This window comes from Cyclopterus lumpus, chromosome 15, assembly GCF_009769545.1.
Source record: "Cyclopterus lumpus isolate fCycLum1 chromosome 15, fCycLum1.pri, whole genome shotgun sequence".
In the NCBI taxonomy this organism is placed as follows: domain Eukaryota; kingdom Metazoa; phylum Chordata; class Actinopteri; order Perciformes; family Cyclopteridae; genus Cyclopterus; species Cyclopterus lumpus.
Genome location: NC_046980.1, coordinates 21,559,699 through 21,580,267, shown reverse-complemented (window position 1 = coordinate 21,580,267; position 20,569 = coordinate 21,559,699). Strand labels below are relative to the sequence as shown.

Sequence of the window (20,569 nt, the reverse complement as noted above, 5' to 3'; positions counted from 1 at the left end):
ACAAAGACTCACGGCCCTCTTGTCCACTGGTTCTCCACAGGAGGTGAGGCACATCGGCTCCACCCACAACAGGAGTGCTCTGCCCTTCGCTGGGTTCGGCCCCACAGTGGTCACCAACCAGTACAACAGCCCCTCCGGCCTCTACTCCTCCGAGAACATCAAGGACTTCAACTCGGCCGTGGACGAAGTCAAAACCATCGCCGCCGCTAACGAGCCCAACAACAAGTAAGGGCACGCCGCCGCAGACCAAGTGGTCCCAGATCAGACTGGATCCCAGATCCGTGATCAAATCAACCATAATTCTTGGCTGTATTGCCAAACGTGTGCTTTGTCTCGTCTTACTCGGCTCTGATTCCCCCTCTACGCGTTCTACTGTCCACATGCCGTCACCTTTCACACCAGAGAGCCGGTCGACGTTTAACAACGTGCTTTGGCTTAATGTTCCACTTTGAAGCCCAACCCAAAAGGCTTATCTGCCGTTGCACAACTTTATTATTTAATCGTAAAAAGAAAGAACCACAATACATCCAAGAATGGATTACTCCGGTTGACTGGCTGCTCACTGCTGGAGGAAGTGAATTCTGAGTGTTTCTGATCAGTTTGCTCAGCAGAATTTGAGTTGCAAGATTTGGGCTGTGAAAATAAGCCCTCTCTCTTTCTGCCCTGTAGAGCTCCATCAGATCCATCGCAGGCGGGCAAGCGGCCGCCTGTCGCAGCGGATTCTGAGGTTTACAAGATGCTTCAGGAGAACCAGGAGTCCGATGAGCCCCCGCGCCAGTCGGCTTCATTCAAGGTGCTTCAGGAGATCCTTGAGACAGGTACGGATTCGGCTCCCTCTAAGGGAAGCCAAGAACTTTCTCTTTTACAATGTATAGCTTTTAGTTTGACAGATTTCTTTAGGCGACTCAATGCTTGAAATCACACAAATAAATGTGTGTAGAACCCGTGAAACCTCGACGTGTGTTGAGTCGGTCCGTCTCTGTGTTTTGTAGGTGACCCGGATAAACCGTCGGGCTTCAGGAGTGTGAAAGCACCCTCCTTGAAGATGGGCTCATCGGTGGGGAACATGGACAAGTTGCCCTCCTGTGACAAATGTGGATCCGGGATTGTGTAAGTATTTAATGTTCCCTTGGTACGGGTTAATATGCAGCACCGGAGAAGTTTACCAGAGTAATGTTATTGCTTCAGCTGAACAAGTATCCCTTCAAACCAAATGCTGTGAGCACAAAGGGCCCGAGGAGTGTTGTGGTCTCTGTCTGGAGTTTGTCTCCACCTGGTGGCTGAATGCAGTTAAGACCGGTGGGAAGTCTTGGCTGTCTGGCATTGAAATTTGTTACCCCAAAAAACATATTCTATACATTCCTTTGACATAAACAATGAAGGTAAATATGTTTACCTTCATTGTTTTGAATTCCCTAAACATATTTGTAGTTAGTTCAGCATAATGAGGTTGTTTTTTTTCTTCTCCCACTTACTGATCTCTGGCTTAATTTTATGCACGAGTAACCTTTTTTCAGTTTCTTGGGTTGTTTTTTTTAAAGATTTGAAATGTAAGATTAATGTGCAACAAAATATAACCTAGTTTTGTCGTCTTTTGTAGAAATTGTAATGTGAAGTACTCTACAGTAGGATCTTATCTTTCTGTGCCATTTGTGTTACTTAAAATTAACCTAATTGCTTCTTCATCTTGAACTGTTTGCATGAAAATGTCTGTCGTAAATGTACACATGAAATGTGTCGCGTCAAAGCCCTGGTTCGAGTCAGGCCTTATTCTACATCCAGACCCACAGACTATTATCTTACATAGTTCACAGTATATAGAATCAGAAGAGCTGAGCCGGTTGTTGCATCCGTCTCTCCTCTCGTCTGTAATAAAAAGATAAAATAACCCCCGTTTCTTTTGGAATGCAATGTTCTGCCGTCCGGGCGCCATTGGGCTTGTACCGAAGAACCTTTTTGCACTGCACATGCCATGAAGGACCGCTCTAAATCCAGCTCACGGACCAGTGTCTGGATGAGCGGCGTAATGTTAACCGTGCTCTGTGTCTCCCCTCCAGGGGGATGGTGGTAAAGCTGAGGGACAAGTTCCGCCACCCCGAGTGCTACACCTGCACGGACTGCGACGTCAACCTCAAACAGAAGGGCCATTTCTTTGTGGAGGACCAGATTTATTGCGAGAAGCACGCACGCGAGAGAGTGACGCCCCCAGAGGGCTACGACGTGGTCACCGTCTTCCCCAAGTAGAGCTTCTCGCTGAGCCGCTGCCTCGGACTGCACGCCACTATAGGACGCCGGGACATAATCCAAGACATTCCAACATTTAGCTCTTGCTCCGCCTAAGACTCTTAACAAAAGGTCTTCTCTCATTATGCTTCAGTACAGTCACTGGTAGGCAGGACGGTGAAGAACTACATCTTTGGAACATGTTGATTTGCACATTGACTTTTGCTTCTGCGAAAGGAAAGTTGATTGATGCCATGAAATGATGGCATTTATTTGATCTCTCCCTTTAAACTTAAAAAAAAAAAAAAAAAACAGCCACTGTGTTTAATGTTTGTCTTTTGTACATGTATCAGTATGTTTGTTTGAATCATGGAAACAAAGGAAAGCCACACTTGTTCACCCCGAGAGACGTGTTTTCTACAGTTTTATTAAATAAATAAACCTACTTTTATGCAGCAAAAATACATTTGAATATCATTACCAAAATAAATATGTTTACCTTTAAACCAATTGTCTCGTAAGTGATTGTGCTTCATGCTCCGAGTGTAAGAAAGCTCACATTTGTAAAAGTACTTTTTAGTTGAAGTGCTTTTCACACTGAACTGTGTGGAAGGTTTTCACCTCGCAGTGCAGCAGCTTTTAAAGTTCATCGTGAAAAATGTATTCATAAAGGGGGTCGGTGGTTATTAAAAAGTCAAATGCGCCACGTGTTCCTCGGGTCCTCTTCCCCGCAGATGGACTTGAAATAAAAGGTAACGGGGCGGACACCCGGCGGCTCTCGCGATAGGATCTTGCACTTCATTTGATGCGCGAACGTGTAACAGTTTCTCGGGTCGCAGGCGGCTGAGATCTCGCAGCCAGACACGGCAGACGACGCCGAGTCCCACTCGGCGGAGGAAACACTAGTCGGGCTGCCCGGGTCGGATCCCACCGGCGCCGGGTACTCCGGCGCGTGCGCGTGCCCGTGCTGGTCGGCCATGCGCAGAGTCTCGCTCAGAGCCCAGATGTAGTTGTGGGCGAAGCGCAGGGTCTCGATCTTGGTCAGCTTCGCTTCTTCGGGCAGAGCCGGCAGGATCCTCCTGAGCGCGTCCAGGGCGGAGTTCAGGTTGTGCATGCGCGAGCGCTCCCGGTCGTTGGCCTTTATCCGGCGCCGGCCCCGCGGTGCGGACTTCTCACTTCTGGGTCTGAGGTTTATCATCGAGGGGGCCTCTCCTCCGGCGACGGCCAGCGGCTTCCGCGGCGCGTTGATGCCGGTGTCCCCTGTGTCCCCTGTGTCCCCGGTGTCCCCTGTGCCCCCTGTGCCCAAGGTGTCCCCTGTGTCCCCTGTGCCCAAGGTGCCCCCGGCTTCCTTCACGCGGCTGCGAACAGTTGGAGAAAACCTGCAGAGCGTCACTGCGTCTCTGGATGTGCGCAGGTCGGTCGGGGCGCACGGCTCTTTGGGAGACATCCTCTGCAATAGAAAAATAGAATAAAATAAGGATTCGTCCCCCCCAAAAAAAGTTTACAAAGCTTTTTAAGTCTGGACTCACGTGTTTAGGAAGTGATTTTACTTATTATAACCAATACAGTTTGTTTGTCTTTTCCCTCAAAATGTGTCAAGTGGACAAGAGGCAGTGAATCTTCAATCTAGACAATCTATATGTAAAAGATCAAACGGCAGAAATTTGAAAATGGATGGATGTATTTGCGCTTACCTGACAGGTGATGCTTGGATACGGAGACATCCGGTCGTCCTTGGTAATCCTCCCTTGGAGCTGGAGGCAGCAGACGCTGTATGTGCAGCTGACAGTGAGGGATGGATGCGCATCCCTGCTATTTTATATGGCCTTTATCTTATCTTTTTGCCCGGTGGACGCCTGAATCAACAGCGCCTGTCAAGGGGCCAATCAGCGTGCAGGCAGCGCGTCCTTCACTCTCTCTCCCCCTCTCCGCAGTCTTTACACTGCTCTATTTCTTTGTGTAATCTTTGTAATTTGTGCGGGGAATTGCCATATATGTGAGCCGGCATAAAAGTAACCATATTTTCTTGCGAGATCAAACTTGATTTTGGAGACTTTTTCTTGACTTTCCCCCAAAAGTCTGCCTTTTAAAATCCTCTGAGCCTTTCGGGACACTGCTGGTCCCGAGCTGCTTCTTTTGGGTATCTTATTGTTGGGCTCGTTATATGACGTAATCCCCCAGAGCAATACGAGCTGGACGTCTGGGTAAAATAACACTATGGGAGCTTTATCGTGGTTTATCGCGTGTTTATGGTTAACACATTTCACATTTATATTTCAGCCAAAGTTCATGAGCTGTGGGGTTCCAGGCATAAAGGAAAAAAGAAAGCTGACTTGGAGTAAAGAAGTATATGAATATGTGTCTTCTTTTTACGCATATGAACTATTACTCATCCAAGCTCAATGAGAATGACCTGGTTCATGCAACTGGACTGGTTGTCGTATCTTTTGCACAAAAGGCTATGCAGAAATATTTAAAACCTTACTGTATTTCACTCCGGAAAGATGTATTAAGCACGAGGTGTGAGTTTTCATGTGCACGTGTTATCAGATCTCCAGCTTTTACGATACTTGTATAATGCCACATTTTACGCACTCGGAATATTGACACATTCCGTGCTGGCTAGATGGTGGGCTTAATATATTCCTCTAAAATTAACTTCAGATCCACCACAGTACTGACAACTGAGGTAGAAACAACTGCAGCGCCTCAGTTTATTTAAAATGAAATGCTTATTAGTAAGTATACAGTTGCGTATTTTTGGTTGTGCGCATTTCACATGAACGGTAAGGTTGGCATCAAATACCTTTAAGCTGCTTGAATGTTGCCACAATGTATTTTAAGGAGTCACTTACCTCCTTGTTAGCTAACAAAATAAGATCCACATCAAAGGATCTGACACGTTTATGTCACATATATTTAGACAAACATTCGCGCAATGCCTTCGAGCGCAGAGCTCGGGAAGCTGGACATGGACAATTACGCATGGGGCCACCTAACGTAGAGTATTCGAAAGGGAGAAACCTTTTGTGTGGACTGGTAGTACAAAGGGTCCTGTTGTGTGCCACAACAATAAAAGCCCGATTTCTTCTGTAATGGGAGTGTAAATGTGTGCGCTACGACATCTCCAAACACATGTCCACTATCGCCACAACTCAGGGGCGCATTCGATTAACTTTACTTTTGGAGAGTTAAAGATTAGTAAAATATGTCAATAACACGCAGACACGTGTCAGGCCTGGTGGGGGAGGAGAGGGGGGAGTGTGGCAGAGCTCAAACATGATTTACAATTGCCAACAAAGGATCACAAAAAGCTCTCCTTAACTTTCTGTCTAAATATGTGTTTTGGAAACAATCTGATAACCATATGCTTTCAATAAACTGGACAAATACACCGGTGAGATACGAGATGGTGCCTTGCTGTTATAAAAGGCACGAAAAGTCTAAAGTAAACTGAATATTACCACTTTACAAATATCCATTGATGCCAAATCCATGTTCGGATAGCGTGGACAGGTGTGAGTTTGAAGTTGTCAGTCTCTCTTTTTATCAGTGTGCCATAGTGTCCTGCTTGTTATGCAAAGTGAAGGCAAACATAAGCGCCCAGTTGCTGTGGAAATAGCAGATATCGGAGCAGACTTTGGTACGAAAAGTGATTTAACAATATTTAACAATAAACTGAGCAGGCTCCGGAGCAGGTGATACCTGCCCGATGCTCCTGATTAATACTTCCTCAACTGCTTCACTTTACGGGCTCCTTTGATTATTTATTAAACGAAATCTATTTATTATTATTTTAGCAAACAGAGGTACCAGGTGGGGCTTTATTTTCGTCTTCAGCTTTTTGTTTGAAGGACGTTTTGAGGGGGCAATCAAAGTCCAACAACTCGCTGACCAGATTGTTGTCATCCCGAACCAGCAGCGAAGCCATTCAATGTGCCGCCCCCCCCTCCCCCCTTCCTCTTCTTTTTTTTCTGGCAAAGAGCTGCCGGGTGGGAAAAAAAGAAAAAGGAAACTTCTTCAAGATAGAAAAAACATCTTAAAAACATTTAATTGCAACCCGGATGCCATATGTACACCTCTTGTGAAGCCCCTCAACAATGTGACTGCCTTTTAGAAAGTATGGAGTGCGTCTTTGGAGACGTGTGCGCTTTTGGAGAGGTGCGCGCATCGTGACCAGAATGACCCCGAACACACTTTACACAAGAAGTAATTCACTTTTAATGTGCTTTGGAGTTCCCTTTCACAGGCAATGCATTGTACCTCTTACCTCAGCTTTAGAAGACAGTATACACCAATTACAGTGGAATAGCCCTCCTATGGACACAGTTTGTCTTTTTCAAAAGATGTGAAGCACGAATAGGGCTGTGGCTGCAAGTCGCTCTCTTTCACCTCCTAAACAAATGCAGAATGGTTCTTTCTTCTGATAGCTTGTTGTTGTTTATTAGTGGGTCTTCGTGGACAAAAAGAACAAAGCTGCAATTTCTGCGAATGGATAAAATCCCCAGAATACACGTTACCTTAAGACTATACCTTCATTCTTATATTAAAAAAAGAATTAGAATCAATTTAGTAATTCAAGTTTAGAATATTTCTTTAGTGATTTATTGCAGTTGACGATACATAAATCGTAATTAGCTCACATACATTTTAAATGTGGACATATTGCCATTTAATTTGTTCACAACTCTAATAGATTGAAATTTCGAGTGAAATCATCAGAAGAGTTAGATGTTAGAAGTGTGATACAGCAATTGTACTCCAAGCAATTCCAATTTGCTTTAATTGATATCTTTGGAGAAAATGATAACCAGTTAAGTCTTTAATTTGTGTCATTTTTTTAAATGTGTATGTGGAGGTCAGTGGTGCACAACCTATCCAGGACGGTTTAACCACTCTGGACCCCAGCCATATACAAACCATGAGGCATAATAATCATCATGTTAGAGCCTGCATGCACCACATGAGCTGCACGGACTGAGTTATTGATATAAGCATGCTGGTCCATCCCTAATACATCGGGAATCCTTGTTTGAGTAATACAAGGATACCTTTGTTGTTCTATCTATATATTGTCCACTTTATCAGTCCATGCTGCTTTAAAATAACGTTTTACATAAAACACATTGGCTTCTAAATAACGGATCCAAACTACAAAAGGGTTTAGTTTCTGCTGCATGTGTCCTCGTTATATAGTTGTTGTGGGTGTTGTTGCAGTGCCAGAACTTGGCTGCTGTGAGGCTCCTTTTTCACTCCTGAAGAGAAACCAACGTTTCATGTCGTTACAAAAGCGAGACCAAACGATGCCTTCGCGTAATGTCGGACATATGGAAACTATAAGTAGAATAAAGGTGAACGACCCGACACAGTTGTACATTTCGAGTGTGCGACAAAAGCAGCCATTTTTAAAGTGCAGGGCGTCGAAAATACATGGCTGTCAGTTCAGTCGTCACTTTTCTTTTTTTTAGTTTGTTCATAAACAAACGTCCATTTCACACCCATCACCCCACCACCACCATGTAAGGTGTCTGCGACTATGAGGGTTGTAATCTGTGGAAGTCTGGTTCCAATATTGTTTTCACTACATCGAGGCCAATAAATAATAATAACAATAATAATAATAATAATAGTAATAGTAATAATAAATGACTGCAGAATTAAGCCAGTTGTGTATGTTAACCAGAGGCATCCAGTAAAAAACATGAATCTCCAAGCTAAATGTTCTACTTTCTAAACTACTTTAGTCAAAGATTTCTGTTTTTGGAAGCTCATGAAAAGTTGAATATGCTTTTTATGTGTAGAAGCAAAATACAGGATAAACAACGATAGTTGAAAAATCTTTATCTATGCCCCGTCTATATATGTTGTATGTGATTTATTTTGTATTTGTATTGAATGGGCTGAAATGACTGGGAGCTGGAGTTTACGAAGAGCATTCGAACGCAGCATCATCTCTCGGCTAACGCGATCCAGTTGCGGGAGTCAAAACGTGCGACGCTGCGTCCTCCTTCCTCCTTTTTGACAAAAAGTAGATCCGCAAAGGATGCGGCGCGCCGCGGACGCCGATCTCTCGCGTCACGGGGACTCCGGCCGCCGCGTCGTGAGATCTCCTCTCGCTCGGGAAGCGCGCGCAGCTTATCCGGCTGCAGACTTCCTGAATCAGGGTTAGCTTGCGGCCGTTTTCGGGGGGGTGGGGTGTCGGGGGAGGGGGGTGTAGCATGTAGATGAGAGCCGGACACTCAGCGCAGGCGGCTTGGAGGTGACTTTCCCGAGAGGCGGACACGATAAGAGGACTTTCGGTCGACAACATGGACGTGTGGGTAGGTGTCGCGTCTCTTGTATCTGCTCTTTTCTTCAAATGACACGCAGTGTGACACACGGACGGGCGGCGGCGCTGCCAGGCGCGTGACGAGGAGAACACTTGTTTATCAATAGTAAAGTGAGCCAGCGGCACTTGTTTTGCTCACTGGGATGTCCCAAGTCCACAGACCGTGTGTTTTAATGGGGACCCCGCACGCCGAAGCCCCTCGTCACACATGTATGGCTGTTTGTTGTTTTTAAGAAGCCTGTAATTCTTTTGGTTCCTGAAATAAAACACGTTACAGAAGTTGACCCCTTTTTATGTTCCCCCCGACTCCTAAAAAAAGACAATACAGGGAAGTACAACGCAGCCACGTGACTTCACCTTAATGCGTATTATTGTCGGTGTAAGGTTTCCAGCTCCTTTCCTAATGTTTCTACCAGCAGCCTCTGTTTTATAATCGAAATCCTGTCCAAGTGCAACCTGCAGGAAGCTTAAACAAAGCCTTACTCTAAACACCGCCACCAGAGAGCTGTTAAGATTTGTGGGTTTTTCCCCTTAAAGGAGCAGAATCAAGTTTTGTGGTCAGCAGCCATTAGACCGAGAGGACTCGGCACTAGGGGGCATCTCGGCTTGTCGGTAGGAAATGAACCATCAGTCACAGGCTGGACTCCTGCTTCTGATCAATGCAAGGAACAGAAAGAAAAGCTTGGGCCTAAATGTCAGCTCAGGTCACGTGAAGCTCTGTATCCAGTTGATTTTAAATACCACAGCTGTAATTATTCTGGAAGCTTTTTTTTGTGATGTTGTGCCTCAGTGTCTTTTTTCCCTTGATGTATCCAGGAGCAGCCACCTCACACCACCCGGTACATTTCCATGAGAACATGACCTCCCCTCTGAGACAACAAAAGCTCTCCTTACAGAATAGTCAAATGGCGTGCGAGAGAGAGGGGGGTGGGGGGAGAGCAAAGGAATGGGCGTCCACTGCTCAACAATGAGTCGGACGACACTTGTCCAAGTGTCTTTTGTGTGGACTCCGTGTGCGTTTTCCTGAGGCAAAGATTGCATTGAATGGTGCGGTGTAGGGGGAGTGTGGGTGGACCTTAAGGCGAAAACAATCTAGACTGACAAACTAAGGGTGTTGGATAACTGGCAAAGAGAGAGAGCTACAGGCCTGTATGTTAAGGGGACCTGACTTGCCTTTTGCACTGATGTTGGATAACGCTGTTTGTAATCTTGTCTTTTCGCCAGCACACTCGTACCTGCCCGTTCAAACACGATCCCTATCACGGCAACTCGAGCCTCCCAGTCACGCACATGTTAATGGCTTTTTATTTTCCCTCCTGTCTGGTTCTATGCAGCTGATCAGGCCAAACCTGTATAAGAGCATGTTCTCCAAACAGGCAGGAGGTGACAGCCGTATTCTGGGTAGGGGGGTGTGGTGGTGGTGGTGGACTTCATGAAAGCTTCACTCACTTTAAACAACTTGATATTCTCGCCATGAAACTTTCCCAGTGAGCGTATAATGCTTCGGATCAATTAATGGACGCAGTGTTTCTGTAGCTCCAGCAAACGTACCTCATCGTGCTGTTGAAGCATGTTTGTGTCAGACTTGGATGACTCAACATATCGTCTTTTTGAACCTTAAACTTTCCTCCATCTGATTGTGTCCGATCTGGAGGAACGAGGGTTATCAAACCGCCTGCTATTGTGTCATAAAACCAACAGTGGGGAGAGATAATGGAACGATAACTTTGCTGCACTTCGCGGGGTCAATTTTTATTGATTACGGCTCCATTTGGTTTTTCTCAGGCTGTGAAAACTTCCCATTCAGATCGCCGACGAATATCGCAGTGTTTGTTGAGCGATCAGGCGTGGAACTGATTGGGCAACATAATATTGTTAGAGCTCTGTCTATTTCAAGGCAGACTTCCTGTCACGTCGGATCGTGGTTGATTGCCAAACGTGCTGGTTGGATGAGTTGTTTTTGTGGGTCTTGGTGCTGGGAGGAGTCTGGGGAAAGTCGTCCTTGCAGCTGAGAGCACTCTCTCACTCTCTCACTCTCACCTGGAGAAGGAAAGGGACGGCTCAAGGCGTTAGTGTAAGGGGGAAGCGGCACTCTGTAGCTCTGACAATGTCTTCTGCTGTAAGTACTTGCTTTCAGGACTCGGCTGTCTCAGGGAAATGAGTTAGTTTTTTAAATAGTTACAAAGTCACTCTTTCTTCAAAGCGAGTTGTTGGGAGTATTTCTTCTGTTTCATGGAGCCTATGTGTTTTTGAATTTAAGACAAATCTCTCTTTGGTTCTGAACAATTCCACTTCACTGTTTACGAAGCTTATTTGTCCTGTAGTTTTACAAATTGGCAGCATGGTATTTATAGAAATGCAGATGTTTTTTATCAGACGATACGCTGGAGTATCTGTGATTGAATGTCTATTAAATCCCAATGATGATAATTCATCAACACGGATTATTTAACCCTTCACTTCCTCATATGGACACATTCGAATAAAGAAAACAAATTAGTAACAGATGCCGATGTGAAGTTGCTCTTCAAGCGACCGCACTGTGACGTATGCGCCTCTGTGTCCAGGCGGCCTTGGAGGTGTATAAGGAGATGGTCCTGCTGTACCTGGAGGAGGGCCGGCGGCAGGTCAACTCGCGCTGCGCGGACCTGGAGCCGTGGCAGATCGTCGGAGCGACGGTCATCACCACCCTGGGAGCCGTCTGGATCAAAGGCTTCCTCTTCCAGCAAGAAAGTAATCTATCACACGGGACGACGCATGGGTGCAAAGTAGGGGGATTAAATGGGACAATTTGTAATACTGTAATTCAGTCATATTCTCTGAAATGCTACAGGTCTACTGCTATGTGGAGTTTAAAAATATAGCCTGAGCAATTAAGTGAAGGACCTTTTAATGAAGTTTCCCCGGTGCTCTGCAGTTAGTTTCTTCTTCTACAGTACTTGTTCCTCTAGTTTGTTTGACTGGGTAAATACCGTCGATCAACAAGACTTTCTAGATCTGCTTTCTATCTATCCATCCATCAATCAGTGGTTGAATTCCAACAAGGCCAGCTCCTCCTTGTCGACTCTTCGAGAGTGAACATTGCCCAGAGTCGAGGCTTCTCAAAGGAAACCGCACGACTCCGGCGCTTTGTGTAACGCGGCTCCGATCGTCATAGACCACGTCTTTTCTTGACGCGTGCTTTCTGAAGTCGTCTGTTTTAATGTCTGTGGTTGAATGTGTGCCAGCCTTTCACCACAGCTGTGTGTGTGTGTGTGTGTGTGTGTGTGTGTGTGTGTGTGTGTGTGTGTGTTTGGACAACAGGTCTCCCGTCCCGAATCAAGAAGCTGTGCTTTCGACTCATCAGAAAAATACCCTATGTTGGCGCAACAGTAAGTATCTGTGGTGAACGGGGTTCCTTCTTTTTCCAACAGATGTGCACTGACTTCAGCGTCTCAGACTTTATTTATGAGTCACTCTTGGATGACTGAGCACATCACGCGAGGGGGGGGGGGGGGGTCAACACTTTAACCCACTTAAAGTCACGCTCCGGTGATAACATTTGGTTACATCACCAACAGGCTTTATCAAAAAAAAATAACTAACACAAAGTGTTGACAGTAAAGTGGACGTGTTGCCTATTCACCCTGAAACACAGCTGCCCCCACCATCCCATACTTCGCTTCACTGTTGTTTTGTACTGCATCCAGAGAAAGTCGACGCCTGTAAAGTAACGTCGACCCTCTCGTTTACGACAGATCCAGAGCCAGCTCAACAAGGCTTTGGATGACATGTCTGCCAGTCTGTGCACTTTGAAGGAGGGGATGAGCTACACTAAACAGCTGCCCTCTAAAGGCCTCTCTCAGAGCCAAGTGCTGGACAAAATCAGAGAGTACGAGACTCTGAGTAAGTCATCATTCATTCCTGAGCTTCATTATCCGTATGGCTGACTTCCTGAAGGGTCTTGCCCGTCTTCGATGCTGATAACAAAGAGCGTGACCCTTTTCTCCTCCCCCGCATTGAGTAGAAAGAAATGTCTTGTGTTGTTGCAGATGAGGTGCAGTGGGAGAACGGATGTGTTTCGGGGGCCGTGTACTGGGGTGATGAATCCCTGACCAATCTCCTGGTGAAGGTATGCATCTCTGGGCTTTGGAATTCCAACTTGAATACATTGTGGTTTTTTGGCTACAGCAAGCAAGGCCGACTCGTTTCTTTTGTTTCTTTTTTTTGGTATTTGTTTTGGACTGTTGCCACCCTGCTAGTGTGTCACAGTAAATATTTTGAGTTCATCTTAACTGCTTTTGTCCCTTCTTTGTTTTTCCTCTCTCTGTTGATCCCAGGTATATGGAGATTTTGCATGGAGCAACCCACTCCACCCGGACATCTTTCCTGGCGTGAGAAAGATGGAGGCGGAGGTTGTCAGAATGGCTTGCACACTCTTCCGCGGCGGACCGAGCTCCTGTGGCACAGTACGTTATCATAATTGTGGCCACAGATTGCACTGTAACCTAAGGATGGACGGGTCCAACACCTTTAAAATAACTCTCTGCCTCTTTGCCAGGTTACTTCAGGAGGAACTGAGAGCATCCTGATGGCCTGCAAGGCCTACAGAGACATGGCGTATGAACGCGGTGTGAAATACCCTGAAATGTAAGACAGGCTTTATTAGACACAGTTGATGATTAAACATTACAGTATAGCAGTTAATCATGTTTTTACTGAGATCATTCATGAGCAGTATGACTCGTTCTATGATAAAACCTGATGACCTGATAAAAGTAGATTCACACAATCGGGCTCAGAGGAGTGTCTATGAACGGTTGCCAATCCTTCTAAAAAGGTTTTATGCTTGTTTCTCGTAAGTGATGTTCTCCAGTGGTATAAAGTTATTGTGACTATGATATGAATCCAATGGAGTTGAGATACGTTGCATTCATTTTGCCAACTTCATCCAGTAGTTGCACCGAAATAACAAAATGTATCTCATTGTAAATTGTCGACCTTGAACAACATGATGTGTACTGCACTCAACCGTGGCCATGACTCAATGTAATACAAGAGTTCTAACATTATCTTTGTGTTGTTTTGTCCACTTTGTGCAGTGTTGCGCCCGTGAGCGTCCACGCGGCCTTCGACAAAGCGGCGCACTACTTCGGGATGAAGCTCGTTCACGTTCCCCTTGACGAGAAAAGCATGAAAGTCGACGTGAAGGTGAGAGTCCGGTAGGCGCAGGCGGACCGACTGCTCTGCTACAGACTTGAGTTGTTCCCATGTTGTTGTCCTCTGTCTCAAGGCTATGAAGAGAGCCATCAACAAGAACACCGCCATGCTCGTGTGCTCGACGCCTCAGTTTCCTCATGGAATCATAGATCCCGTTGAGGAAGTCGCCAAGGTCAGAATTTAAACACGTACCCACCTAAAAAGGTTCTGAAATGAAAACGAGGAAGTGAGATCTCTGACACTGGCCCCTCCCCGCTGTGTTCCAGCTGGCTGTGCGCTACAACCTCCCGCTGCATGTGGATGCCTGTCTGGGAGGTTTTCTCATCGTCTTCATGGCCAAGGCCGGTTACCCGCTCGCCCCGTTCGACTTCAGGGTAAAAGGTGTTACGAGCATCTCTGCTGACACCCACAAGGTAAGGAGTGCTTTTGGATTCCCTTCACATCAACTGCTCCTCGTTTGGTTGATTTCCAAACTTAAAGAATAAAAAGAAAGTTAGGATTTCTACCGAGAAAACCTGGATATAGTGATTGTACTGTGTGTAAAGCGATGGCTCCAGACCATACTGTTTTAATGCTGCATTGTTTGCCACTCCATTTCTCTCCAGTATGGCTACGCCCCCAAAGGTTCCTCCGTGATCCTCTACAGTGATAAGAAGTACCGTCACTACCAGTACTTTGTAGCTCCAGACTGGCAGGGGGGAATCTATGCCTCGCCCTCTGTTGCCGGCTCCCGGCCCGGAGGAATCATCGCCGCCTGCTGGGCAACCATGATGCACATGGGGGAGGACGGATACATCGACGCCACCAAGAAGATCGTCAGCACGGCGCGCAAAATCCAAAAAGCGTAAGACACTTGTGCTTATTGACACCAAAGTAGAAATGTGATTCATCATTTAAATGATCACCAACATTAACTACTTTTTTTTTTTCTTTTTTTTTTTTTTGCCAGAATCTGCAAGATAAATGGTGTGTTTGTGTTTGGGGAGCCAAAGGTGTCGGTGGTGGCAATCGGCTCCGATGTCTTTGATATTTTCCGTCTGTCTAATGCGCTGACTTCAAAGGGCTGGAATCTGAACACACTGCAGTACCCCTCAAGGTACATATATGGGGGAAAAACTAAACGAGTATTAATTAAAAAAGTATTATCATCAATAGTGTAATGTTAATAGTGTGACGTTCTTCTTCACAGCATCCACATTTGTTGCACAGTTCTGCACACGAAGTCGGGCGTCGCTGATCAGTTTGTCCGTGATGTCAAAGAGCAGGTGGCCATCATCATGAAGAACCCCAAAGAGAAAACCACAGGAATGGTGAGGGCACACACACACACACACACACACACACGTTGCATTCATACACTGAATATACAGTACAACCTAAAACTTGAAACAAAAAAAGTACAATCCTCACGATTTGAGTGGGTACTCCACCTTTGCAGCCAAGAAAGAGTCAAATGTTCATTTGGCGTGACAAACAGTCTCCATTGTTTACCATGCTGTTGGTACACGTGGCATTTAGCTGTCGGTTCAAGTCTACACAAGCAGCACGTTCTGTTTTTGTGCGTCAGTTTTAAATGGAGTGGAAACTCAGCAGCACAAATCTGCTTTGTGCCAGTCGGGTTGGTTTGGAGCACACTCACGAATGAAGCGTCACTTTTCAACTGAATAATGCTTCCGGGGGGGGGGCGGCAGTGTCCAACAACACGATTGCTTTCCATCCTTAGTGTATGTATACAGCTCAGAAAAACTGCTCTCTCTGGGTTGTTAAAAGGTATGCTGGGAAATGTAGGAAAACATTAACGGAAGTGCTTTTGAACATTCAAGGCACGTTTCTTAAAACTCATTCTTGTCCCCGCCGTGATGTTTTCAGGGAGCGATCTACGGCATGGCCCAGTCCATCCCCGACAGATCCATGGTGACGGAGATCTCCCGGGGTTTCCTGGACTGTCTCTACAGCACTGAGGTGTCCAAGCCAAACACCAGCCAGATGAACGGCAACGGCAAAGCCCACTGAAGCAGGACTGGGCCCCCCCTGAACCCCCCTGACCCCTCCGCACGCCTCCTCCAGAGCCCCTGAGCTTAGGGCCCGACGGTTGCCTTATCTTGCATACCTCCACCATACTGAAAACATCTGCAGAAGCACAAGCCATCGTCATTTATTATTGCTTTGTAACATTGTGCCTAAGCGGCACAGAGAAGAAACGACTGGTTCCAAATGAGTTTTGGTCTTTTCATTTGATTTTTATTAATGTAGTGGAAGTGCGTGTGCGTGTGTGTGTTTATTTTATTTGTTTGAAAAGTCCATTTCAATTCCACCTTTTTGTTAAAATGCGAATGTCTGTCATAATCTCAATCAATTCACATAGCAAAAGCATTCCTTTTTTTTATACTGCCGGAACATTTCAGCTTCCATCAGCTTCGCCATCTGTCATGACTCAGCGAAAACACCGTTAGAGACGCTGTGCTGCCCTCTAGCGCCAGAGCGGATGTACTGCTTTAGACTGAGTGGACGTGTGGAGGCCGGACGACGGTGAAAGTTCTCATCCTCATCATCCCCATCATGTCATAGATGTCAATGAGGAAAGCTTTTTACATAATTTTCTTTATTTTTTTTTTAATTGTAAAAGCGCTGCAATGCCCTGCAAAGAACCAGTCGGGTTAATCTGTGAATCACTTGAAACAACCGCTCTGACGTTCTCGTCTTTGTGTCCTTGTCGGTTAGCACTTAGTGTGACGACGTCCCTTTTTTGATTTTAAGTCTGCTTTCGGGATTTGTATCGCGGGAGCTTTTTTAATATTCGATAAAATTGTCTTTTTTTTTTTTTCTTTTTTAAAAAAAAACTTGTAACCAGGCCTTGAATATTGTGTAAAGCGGTGAGTAGAAGCCAAGGCTTTGTAGCCACGTTGGTTATATGTAATTGTTTCTCCTGTTTGGTTCTTTTCCACTCAGGAGCTGGCTTGTGTGTTGACATACTTTAACAATCCAGGCTGAAGGCTGTTTCCAACCCGCTGTGTGTGTGAGATCAACAAGCAGACGCTCCACATGTCCTGCGTAGAGTCACCCGTGTACCACTCAATCTACCTCAGTTTCTACTCAATGCTTCCGCCAGTTATTCATCCACTGAAACGTAAACAATTAACAAACCATTATAAAAGTGTTCTTGGACATCCTGAAAGGAAACCGATCCACTGTGATGGAGTTTTTTTTTGTTGTTTATCCACAGACTGACCGATTCCATAGTTGTGTTGGGAGAAACCCACTGAATGTGGCTATTTGTTTGGGGTAAATATCCATTCAGCAGGATATTTCCACATTTACCAACAGGTTGACAGCTTCACGTCTGCATTGTGTAACACCAAAGCGGCCGCCGCGTCTTGGCCTCTTTCTCTCACGTGCTTTCCTAATATTGCTTGTTGAAACTGTATTTCCATGAGATGAATTCCATGTCTGTGCAATATGTAACTTTTCCAGAGAAGTCTTTATCATTAGGCCTTGTTTGTGTAATTTAACCATTTGTGTGACCACTGGGTGTTTGTTTGATCACTTTAATTTGCGAGCGTTTGTGTTTTCAGTTATTGGTTTTGTACATGCGGCGCAGTTTTAGAGAGATGAGACATGAATGTATTCAGGTTCTTCTTCTATGTTTGGGGATCTTAGTCGGTACCTAAAGCTGATAGCATCATGTGTCCATGCAGCCGTCCTTCATCCCGTTTTGCTTTGGAGAAATATCATGTGACCATTGAATGGCAAAGCAATCACTTTTGAATAAACACGTTTTAATGCAAATTCCTCTCTGATATCTAAACGGGGACGTTACGGAGCAATAAAGAGCGTTCACCTCGATGCCTTCAGGGGTTTGAACTCTCTCTCCAAGATCCTCAGATCTGGCTTCATAAGCGTGGCTTCATAAGCGTGACATCGTGAAGCCCCACTGCACATGGTGGACTAAGTAACACACGAACACCTGGACTTGGAATGGAACCGGCCATCAGTCTCTAAAGGATTCACAATGCCGGGAGCCTTGACGGACACTAATCGGTGCGTTTGGACTGCGTTTTATTGTCAGGTGTTTTTTGACTTGTGTGTCATCATGTAAAGTCGAGAACGTTTAAAGATCCGTCTGCACGTCAGAGAGCACGTTGGAGGCAGGAAGCAGCTGCCGGTTCAACGTGATCCACTCTGGCCAGTAACAGTCACGCTCAGCAGATGGCCTGTTATGTTTTCAATAAAATGCATTCAGTCTCCTTCTCTGGTCGTTTCCTTTTTTATAGTTATGACGAGAACAGTTTGACAGAAAATATCATTTACTGACAGGGAAGTACAAAAACACAACCATTGTGAATGTTTTCTGTAATAATGAGAAATGACTTGATCTTTAATGTGTAAACACCATTTTAACCTTTTGGTTCATAATCTATCACGTGCAAAAACCCACAGTAAACATATATATATATATATATATATATATATATTTTTTAAACACACTTTGGACCCAAGTCAGTGGAATGTACGTATCGTTTGGATTTTGCAGGTGACGCCAGAGGAATGAAGCCTCACATCAGCGATGCCTGGTCAATGAAGGTGGCCAACGTGATGTCTCGCTGGGACAGCCCCCCACAGTCATGTGTGCTGAGGGTGATCTGGACCTGGGGGGGGGGGGGGGGGCCCAAGGGACACGGAGCAGGGAACTCGTCATAGGACTGTTCTGTATCACGTACCTGTGCGTTCGCTTTAGCCCGAAGGTTCACAGCCAACTGTATAAAAGCATCATCCACTCTCGCCTTCCCATTGGCCACTTGAGTGGTGAGCAAGTTCGTCAGAGGATCGGCGGTTCGATCCCCGGCTCTGCTAGTCAATGTGTCCTTGGGCAAGACACCCTTAACCCCAAAAGTTAGTCCTGATGGGCAGGTGGCTCCTCCCATCAGTGTGTGAATGGGTGAACAATGTCATGTAGTGTTAAAGGGCTTTGAGTGGTCGGAAGTATACAGGTACAAGTACAGGTCCATTTATATACGGCAATTTATGAATAAACTGGCATTACCAGCACACTGTAATTAAATGGACATTTCTTTGCACTACAATGTTTTTCCTCTGACAAGAAGAGCATTAAACCCCTTTTCCTGTCGCATTAGCTGAACACGACACACCTGTGCTTTTAAAAATGGGAGCATCAATGTTTTTCATAATTTGGCATGTCCATGTTCACAAAGTTAGGTAAAAGACTGACGAATGTGGAGCTTCAGTCACAATATCGGGCACTTCTTTAACAAAGAAAGCCAGCTGTGCTTTGCATACATCTCCTTTTTTTACCTTATTATAGACGTTGAACCATTCGGGGTGATGGTCCATCTTCTCTGCTTGCAACGCCACTCTGGACATGAAACCAAAAGCCTGGAAGGTAGAGAAATCATGCAGTCATGTAATGTATGAGCATAATATTCAGTAGATGCTAGTTATGTGGATTTTGGTGAGTTAACTGGGAGACATTAGATACCTGATTGAAGTCTTTGAAAATAAACTCTTTGTAAATGGCGTCCCGTCCCACAACCTCCACCCACTGAGCATTGCGTAGCAGGGGGAGGAGGTGATTCCTCTCCTCCTCAGTCAGACTCTGAATTTTACCAGCCTGAGAGCAGAAGTAACAGTACTGTTAGAGGGGCAGTGTCACCAACACACACTCTGATTGGTTGCACGGGACCCCATCTGGAAACAATGAGAGGCTGCATTCCTGGTTTAAAAGGACGAGCTGGTTCAAAGGTATGTTGTGGTGGTGGGAGGGCTGTGGGGCCACCCTCTTGGTCACTCACTTCCTAATCTGGACACATGATGCAGGGTCACATGGATTTAAGGTTTCTACTGCTGCTCTCATTCAGCCGGCGTGACCCCGGACATTTCACAACATTCCTCAATCGGATGTCCGATTTTATTGCACGGTCGAGAGAGGGGACCTTTGAGGAGCTTTGTCCCCAGGCGAGCGGTCATGCCCACAAACCAGAGCAGAGGTCACGAGCAGAGAGCGATGACATCAACGGGTATCATAGCAACAGTCTAATCGTCTCTATCGGCAGCACACAGACAATGCCCACTGGCTTCAACCTCTTCCACTCCCCAGGCGATGAGGCTACTGCAAACACGGGAGAATGTTGCTCATGTCCTTCTTAACCCTGCAGAATTATACGGCACATTATGAACGTTGTATTAAATGTATCTGCATTCCTCGGCGTGCCATAAAACCTTCTCTCTACAGGAGTTCTAGATCTTGAGAGTGATTAAATGGCAACAAGTGTGTGAGGTGTGTAAGCAGCTCTGTGTGACACACACACACACACACACACACACACACACACACACACACACACACACACACACACACACACAGACCGTAGAGAGCTTGTGTACTCACCATGTTTGAGTGTTTTCATGCACAGAGGAGGTTCAGCTCCAGCTCCCTGTTGCACAGATCTGTGGCAGCCAGTGGGAGCGACTGGAAATAATACACAGCCACAGGTCCTGATTAGCTGCCCCCGCAGAAGCCTGAGTAGAAATCCTCACTGCTGATAGGCCGCTCGGCCACATGGGGCTTAATCATAAACTGTCATCTGTTGCACAAGGCGGGCGTGAGGCCACCTATTGTGGCAGGACTCACACCTTAGACTGCTGTGTGATGAAAGAAGGAAGCTTTAATGACACATTGCATGTTGTATATGCACGCAAATTAAAACATGAACTTCCAGAGCACTGTTAATGACGTCTCTGTTCAACAGGACAGCAGATTTTAAAGCAAAGCGCTGCTCTTCAGCCGGCTGCAGTTCATGTCAA

The 20,569-nt window shown here is 45.7% G+C and overlaps 3 protein-coding genes across 4 annotated transcripts in view; 2 read left to right on the top strand and 1 right to left on the bottom strand.

The window, feature by feature from the left end:
• Positions 1–2,729, top strand: part of pdlim1 (PDZ and LIM domain 1 (elfin)) — a 7,116-nt gene extending 4,387 nt beyond the window's left edge. Inside the window, exons 4-7 of the mRNA XM_034552474.1 lie at positions 41–225; positions 670–818; positions 993–1,110; positions 2,058–2,729. Coding sequence (XP_034408365.1) covers positions 41–225; positions 670–818; positions 993–1,110; positions 2,058–2,244 — 639 coding nt within the window. The 3' untranslated portion in view covers positions 2,245–2,729. The remainder of the gene's footprint in view (positions 1–40; positions 226–669; positions 819–992; positions 1,111–2,057) is intronic.
• Positions 2,730–8,347: 5,618 nt separating this feature from the next.
• On the top strand, positions 8,348–17,536 carry sgpl1 (sphingosine-1-phosphate lyase 1). 2 transcript variants are annotated; one of them, XM_034551428.1, is made up of 14 exons: positions 8,348–8,543; positions 11,119–11,284; positions 11,855–11,922; positions 12,289–12,436; positions 12,583–12,662; positions 12,871–12,999; positions 13,092–13,180; positions 13,633–13,741; positions 13,824–13,922; positions 14,017–14,163; positions 14,356–14,594; positions 14,700–14,846; positions 14,940–15,060; positions 15,620–17,536. In XM_034551428.1, exons 1-14 carry the CDS (start codon positions 8,532–8,534, stop codon positions 15,761–15,763), a joined length of 1,698 nt encoding a protein of 565 aa, XP_034407319.1. In that variant the 5' UTR covers positions 8,348–8,531; the 3' UTR covers positions 15,764–17,536. The 2 variants fall into 2 exon arrangements, with proteins under 2 accessions (XP_034407319.1, XP_034407318.1); XM_034551427.1 differs by lacking the exon at positions 8,348–8,543 and adding an exon at positions 10,511–10,670.
• A 452-nt stretch (positions 17,537–17,988) lies between these two features.
• On the bottom strand, positions 17,989–20,263 carry pcbd1 (pterin-4 alpha-carbinolamine dehydratase/dimerization cofactor of hepatocyte nuclear factor 1 alpha). The gene is made up of 4 exons (XM_034551429.1): positions 20,154–20,263; positions 19,245–19,376; positions 19,061–19,141; positions 17,989–18,396 (listed from the first exon to the last, which is right to left on the bottom strand). The coding sequence occupies exons 1-4, from the start codon at positions 20,154–20,156 to the stop codon at positions 18,304–18,306; spliced, it is 309 nt and encodes a 102-aa protein (XP_034407320.1). The 5' UTR covers positions 20,157–20,263; the 3' UTR covers positions 17,989–18,303.
• Positions 20,264–20,569: the final 306 nt, after the last annotated feature.

Bases quoted from the DNA above. Each gene is read 5' to 3' on its own strand.
- sgpl1 (XM_034551428.1), top strand. The intron at 13,000-13,091 runs GTACGTTATCAT...CCTCTTTGCCAG, and splicing joins GACCGAGCTCCTGTGGCACA to GTTACTTCAGGAGGAACTGA. The intron at 13,923-14,016 runs GTCAGAATTTAA...GCTGTGTTCCAG, and splicing joins CCGTTGAGGAAGTCGCCAAG to CTGGCTGTGCGCTACAACCT.
- pcbd1 (XM_034551429.1), bottom strand. The intron at 19,142-19,244 runs GTATCTAATGTC...TCTACCTTCCAG, and splicing joins TTTTCAAAGACTTCAATCAG to GCTTTTGGTTTCATGTCCAG. The intron at 18,397-19,060 runs GTAAAAAAAGGA...CCCCCCCCCCAG, and splicing joins GGTTCAACGTCTATAATAAG to GTCCAGATCACCCTCAGCAC.